The 6,820-nt window shown below is 47.2% G+C and overlaps 1 protein-coding gene across 1 annotated transcript in view; it reads left to right on the plus strand.

The window, feature by feature from the left end:
• The first annotated feature begins 2,542 nt into the window (after positions 1–2,542).
• LOC117875658 (complement C1r subcomponent-like) overlaps positions 2,543–6,820 on the plus strand; it is a 10,934-nt gene continuing 6,656 nt past the window's right edge. Inside the window, exons 1-5 of the mRNA XM_034767028.1 lie at positions 2,543–2,700; positions 3,572–3,800; positions 4,853–5,045; positions 5,357–5,478; positions 6,084–6,226. Coding sequence (XP_034622919.1) covers positions 2,699–2,700; positions 3,572–3,800; positions 4,853–5,045; positions 5,357–5,478; positions 6,084–6,226 — 689 coding nt within the window. The 5' untranslated portion in view covers positions 2,543–2,698. The remainder of the gene's footprint in view (positions 2,701–3,571; positions 3,801–4,852; positions 5,046–5,356; positions 5,479–6,083; positions 6,227–6,820) is intronic.

The raw sequence follows: 6,820 nt of genomic DNA on the forward strand, positions 1-6,820 counted from the left end.
GTTGGGGGACTGTCTGTAAGCGAGGACTGGCCTGTCTCCCAAGGTCTGTGAGAGTGAGGGATCGTCCTGCAACAAACCCCTCTGCCATGTACATTGGTCAAACCGGACAGTCTCTACGCAAAAGAATAAATGGACACAAATCTGACATCAGGAATTATAACATTCAAAAACCAGTAGGAGAACACTTCAACCTCCCTGGACACTCAATACAGACTTAAAAGTGGCAATTCTTCAACAAAAAATCTTTAAAAACAGACTCCAATGAGAAACTGCAGAACTGGAATTAATTTGGAAACTGGACACCATCAAATTAGGCCTGAATAAAGACTGGGAGTGGATGGGTCACTACAAAAACTAATTTCCCCATACTAATTTCCCCCTACTGTTACTCACACCTTCTTGTAATAGGCCACCCATTGGCCTCATTACCACTACAAAAGTGATTTTTCCTCCCTTGGTATTCTACTGTTGAGAATAGCCCACTTCCACTTTAATTGAATTGTCTTGTTAGCACTGACTTCCCACTTGGTAAGGCAACTCCCATCTTTTCATGTACTGTGTATATATACCTGTCTACTGTATTTTCCACTCCATGCATCTGATGAAGTGGGTTTTAGCCCATGAAAGCTTATGCCCAAATAAATTTGTTAGTCTCTAAGGTGCCACAAGTACTCCTCGTTGTTTTTGCTGATACAGACTCACACGGCTACCACTCTGAAACCTGTAACTGTAAAGACAGCTACTCTCATGGAAGTGATATGGCATGACAGCCACATGCAAATAGATTCTCACACCCATGGCATGCTGAGGCCACAAAAGAGAGGCATCTGGCCTGGTATTGAAACATTTCTGCCTTCTTTATGCACATGTAAACCCCAGTCCTGACTTGTAGCACACACACTCCCCTCTTCCCCCCACTATTCTAGTCTTAGGCTCCTCCCACACACACAATTAGCAGCAGTTTCCCACATAGTTGCATTTCACATAGTGACGTTCCTTTGTAAAAGTGTGGGAGACCCAGATGTTATGTTACGAGCTGATGTTATGATCTGCTTTCACACAGTGTCCATTCCAGGTATTATAATTCTCCTTCCCAGCAGTGCCCTGGGGAACAAGGTTCCTTGTCAGTCATGTCTGGTGGCAGCAAACTTCCCTGCAAACAGTGCCCTGTAGCTGCAAACTTTGATGCTCTATAGCTAAAACCCCAAACTGCACCCCATTGGTGCTGTGTGGCTGTGAGCTTCCCTCCTACTGGTGCCCTGTTGCTATAAGTTTCTCTCCTAGCACTGTTCTGTGGCTGAAAACTTCTGCACAGATTGTGCCCATTGGTTGTGAGTGTCATTCCTGATGGTATCCTGTGCCAGCGAGCTTCCCTCCTGGGCCTTGATTGGGGCTGCCTGAGAATGTGCATCATGCACAGCGAAGCACTCAAAAGTCAGGAAATGCCGGAGTGAAGATTGCCCATTTAACCTTAACTCTGGTCCCGTGTGTGTACATTATTATGAGAGTCATTAATTACATGGTCATATGTTCTTTTTCAGACAATATAACAATATATATTATTGTACAGTTTCTCTACAGCCTTAAGTACACATGTATAAACATCTTGAAATGTTTCCTTCTTACACTTACATTATTTCATTGCTGTGACTCTTTTCATAGACTTGGACTCTTTACTATGATTCCCAGAAAAATAGTGTTAAGCTTGAGAAGTATCAGTGTCTTTAAAGAAAAACCTATAAGATGTCATTGTTATTTTAGAGATATTAGAAAGCCAGGAAAATCTAAACTGAAAGCTCATGTGCAGAGGAACAATAATATTGGGCTTGAGCCTTCTTCCCAGCTGTATGAAGAAAGCCTGAAAAGTTGTTTGTTTTTGCTGTTTGTTTTCACATTCATAATTCAGTTCTTGTACATCCTGTTTCCCTTGGAAGACTCTATAGACAACTGCAGAACAACCAGAGCGGCCTGACTAATTGGGAGAGAGGAAGGTATTTGTATTTGTAGTGTTCTAAACTCTCTGGGCTCTGTTTGTTATTATTAACACCTATTTAACACAAATGCCAAAGAAACAGCTGACAGAAAACTTCTCTTTGTTAAAGATTTAACACTCCTGTTTCCTTATCAAGGAAGCTGCTGATTCACACCTCTGAGCAGTTCTTCAGCAAAACAGTAAGGCAAAGACCTGGCATTCTTGATATTTCTAAGGTAAAAAGGAGCAGTTTTTTAACTTTTTAAGAATAAAATTTCAAGCCTTCTTCCCACATCAGAAAAATGCCCCAAAAAAGGAGGGCAGAGAGAACACAAATCCTGTTTCTTTTTCCTTTTTATGACACCTTTAAAAACAAAACTCCCCCAAAATTGCACTTTAATATAGGGAAATGTCCAGTTAAGTGTCTCTTGAGCAACAGTAAGCCCCCCCCCCCCCCCACACCTCTGTTGGATCTTGCTCTAAAAAAAAGTTAATGGCTACAATTCCAGAAAAGAGGCAGCAGAGGGCAGCAGAATGTGGGCTAAACCCATCAATCGCTTTGTAACCTAACTGTCTCTTCCCTCCCTCTCCTCTCGGTCTTCCCCCACCTCGCTGAATTAGATCTGGCAGGGTTAAGAGTTTGCATTTGGTTACAACTCGCTTGCCCTGGTTAGAGTGCTTGGAGGGAGAGAGAGAGACATACACACATCAGACAAGACTAAGAACATGTGAGTGTTGCCAATCTGGCCTGGGGAGGGAGGTGGTGGCATCTTTATGGGGGAGAGGACTGAAGGGTCCAACTCCTTGGGGAAGGATGAGAGGTGGATGGGGTTAAATCCATGTCCCACTATTACTCCGTTAATCCTCCTGTTAGAAGTGATGCAGAGTTTGAATCCCCCCTGGCTGATCTCCTTCTAGGGAAGGGGAATGAGTGTATTTTGGAGGAGCGTAATAGCCCCACTCCCCAAGTAAACCCCAGATTGGGACCAGGCTGGGAGGGGGCCACTAACCTGCCCAGATTTCCATACCATACCCTGTGGAGAGGGAGAGGTTAATAGCTAGACCTTGCACATCCCCCCCCCTTCCCTCAACAGGGGGGTCACAGGAGAGGGACCCAGGCATGGCTGGGGATCACTCCCCACCATGCTGACGACCTTTGGACCCTGAACTGCTGAGCTGGGCAAGCTCCCAAGCTGACAACAAACACAAGCTGAACCAGGTGGCCCAAAGCCAGGTGGAGGGAAACCTTCAGAGCCTATAAGGCTGGATCTCTTACCGGTCCTCCCCTGGTTCCAAGAGACCCGGATCCATGGCTGGCATGTAACAAACAAACAGTGCCCACGGGGTTCGTGCCTAGTCTCCCTTGAAATGGCTTCCTGGTCTGAGGGAACCATATCCTTGGCTAGTGCTTGGTGGTACCTGATTGGATCTTGGGTCTCTTCAATGTCTCCATTGGCTCCATAACACCTGGTCTGTACCCAGTGTACCCAGGGGTCCCTTGGGCTGTGCATGAGCCTCCCATGAAGTTTCCACTGGTTGCATATGGCCCAGATCTATGGCTGGTCTGTAACTCATGCTCCATGTACATTGTGTTCACAGGCTCTTCCTGCTCCTCCTGTGGGGGTCTCTCCTCTTTGGAGTGGTCAGTTCCAGCCCAACCCCAAGGAAGCTCTTTGGGGAGATCACATCCCCCAATTACCCCAAGCCATACCCCAACAACAACATCAGCACCTGGGACATCACAGTCCCAAAGGGCTTTGTGGTGAAGTTGAACTTCTGGCAGTTCGACCTGCAGCCATCTGAGTCCTGCCTCTCTGACTACATCAAGGTGCGTGCAGCAGAGACCTAGGGTAGGGCTGGGGAGGGGAAGCTGGTGACCTCAGGGCACAATCATTTTTCAACAGCAAGCAGGCTTTCCTTGCTATCCAACAGGCGTAGAGGAAAGGGAGGGAGTTAGAGATGCATAGACCAGGTGTCATAACTATAAAGGGAAGGGTAACAACCCTCCTGTGTACAATACTATAAAATGCCTCCTGGCCAGAGACTTCAAAATCCTTTTACCTGTAAAGGGTTAAGAAGCTCAGGTAACCTGGCTGACACCTGACCCAAAGGACCAATGAGGGGACAAGATACTTTCAAATCTTGGTGGGGGGAAGGCTTTTGTTTGTGCTCTTTGTTTTGGGAGTTGTTCGCTCTTGGGACTAAGAGGGACCAGACATCAATCCATGCTCTCCAAATCTTCTGAACAAGTCTCTCGTATTTCAAACTTGTAAGTAACAGCCAGACAAGGTGTGTTAGGTTTATCTTTGTTTTCTCAACTTGTAAATGTTCCTTTTGCTAGAGTGTTTACCTCTGTTTGCTGTAACTTTGAACCTAAGGCTAGAGGGGGTTCCTCTGGGCTCTTTGAATTTGATTACCCCGTAAAGTTATTTTCCATCCTGATTTTACAGAGATGATTTTTACCTTTCTTTCTTTAATTAAAAGACTTCTTTTTAAGAACCTGATTGATTTTTCCTGGTTTTAAGATCCAAGGGGATTGGATCTGGACTCACCAGGAATTGGTGGGGGGGAAGGGAATAGGGGGAATGATTAATTCCTCCTTGTTTTAAGATCGAAGGGGTTTTGGATCGGTGTTTACCAGGGAATTGGTGGAGGAGTCTCTCAAGGCTACCCAGGGAAGGGAGTTAGCACTTGGGAGTGGTGGCAGCAAAAGCAGATCTAAGCTGGTAGTTAAGCTTAGAAGTTTTCATCCAGGTCCCCACATCTGTACCCTAAAATTCAGAGTGGGAAAGGAACCTTGACACCAGGTAATGATGATACATGGAGCAGGTTGAACTTCACGAATTCTCATGATTTCCCCTCCCCCCTTCTCCTTGACAGATCACAGCCGATAAGAAAGACCTGGGCCAGTACTGTGGCCAGCTAGGCTCAGCCAAAGGCAATCACCCGGGTATCAGGGACTTTGTGTCCAAAGGGAACCAGATGAGGCTGATGTTCCACTCTGACTTCTCCAACGAAGAGAACGGCACCCTTATCCCCTACAGGGGCTTCCTGGCCTATTACCAAGCTGTGGGTAAGTATGAGAGCACCACACCATGCAGGAGGGGGACACAGGGCTGCTCCTCACCAGGAGAATGCAGAGGAGCCCTGGGCTGCATCCCCAACAGGCAGAGACCCCAGGACTGTAGCCAGACCTGCAGCACCACCAGTACAGAGCTTTGTCAGGTTTAACTTTCTCTTCTCTTTGCCCGGCACCCCCTCACCCTTCAGATCTGGATGAGTGTGCCCATGGCAACGCCCTTGAAGATAGGGTGACCAGACAGCAGGTGTGAAAAATCGGGAAGGATGTGGGGGGGTAAAGGCTAAAGCCTTGCATGTTCCCAGGAATCCGGTGCCCACAGCCTCTGCCAAGGGACCAATTCACTTTCATCAAAGACCTGCAGCCCCTGTACCGATTTCGTGACTACTTCAATGTCAGCTGCCAGATTGGGTATGAACTGATGGAGGTGAGGCCCTTCTTCTCCCCACCCTTCTGCTCTCTCCTCCACTCCTCCTTTCTTCTCTTCTGCCAAAGTCTCCTCCTTTCCAGTCTCTTCTCACTCTTTTCCTCCTTCCAATCTCCTCCCCCGTCCTCGCTCCCTGCCTTTTCACAGGAACGGGTGGTGTCATTGCTCTCCAGAATGTTTGGGAAGCAGGACTCACTCCCTGGAGGGCCCCACCAGAGGCCCCAGCACTCTGCTCAGGGATCTGATGAAAGGCAGAAGGACTCCCCTGCCGTTCTCTCCTGCCCCATCGCCACGAGTGGGTGTCTCTGGGGTAGAATCAGAGCTTACCGTTTTTGTGACTGCAGGTTTTTCTGGCTGGGATAAAGAGGCTGCAGCATAAGCCTGCTGAAATTGGGGTATCCAAGGCCAATGCATGATGGAGGGGTAGGAGGTTAGGTAAGGAGTAAAGGTTCAGGAGTCACAGAAGGGCACTGAAATGGACATCAGGAGCAGAATTGGGCATTAGTGAGAAGGTAGACACCAGTCTCCCTCCCCATGATTTGGGGTTGGGGGCAGGGACCTGAGGTTACATGTGGTCCTCAGTTCTTCTCTTCTTTTTCCTGCAGGGTGACCAGAAGTTGGCATCTTTCAGTGCTGTCTGCCAGGATGATGGGACTTGGCACCGACCCATGCCCCGCTGTGAAAGTGAGTCAATAATCCAACCCCCACACATGGATTATCCCCCCAAACCGATCCCCGACCCCAAGGGGTGAGTGGGGAGTACATCCTCCATAACCCACATAGCCTTTCTATTGTCAGCAAGGGGACTCATAAATGCCAGTTCTGACAGTATCTTAGGCATTGTGGTCCTTAGGCGTAGGTCCTACTGGGACCTAGACTGAGTCCACCCCTCCCCAAAATCATTGCACTCAGGGGGGTGTTAAATGGCCACCATGCTTTCCACTGGGGCTGGGCAACATTTTTAAAATAAAAACTTGTTTAGTACAAAAATAGCCTTTCCCTCCCGCCCCAAAAAAACTATTGCAAAAAAACCTACTGATGTTCTCGTTTTTTGTTTTTGTTTTTTTGCAATATTTTTCTGACTTTAATCAGAATTATTCTTGAAATATGTAACCCTTTTGGATAAAAATGTTGATAAAGTGTCATTAAATTAAAAAACTAGGTCAGCTTTGAACAACTTTGAATTTTTGTGTGCCTTTTTCTCCATTTTCCAAGCAACTCTAATCTCTGCCAAGAGGGGACTGGACCTGCATCCCCTCCAGCGTGCTCTTGGACAGTCCCCATCCCTCCCTCACATCATGGGCTCCAGCTGAGTCCAGCATGAGTCTCTGAATCTCACTGC

This window comes from Trachemys scripta, chromosome 1, assembly GCF_013100865.1.
Source record: "Trachemys scripta elegans isolate TJP31775 chromosome 1, CAS_Tse_1.0, whole genome shotgun sequence".
Taxonomy (NCBI): Eukaryota; Metazoa; Chordata; order Testudines; family Emydidae; genus Trachemys; species Trachemys scripta.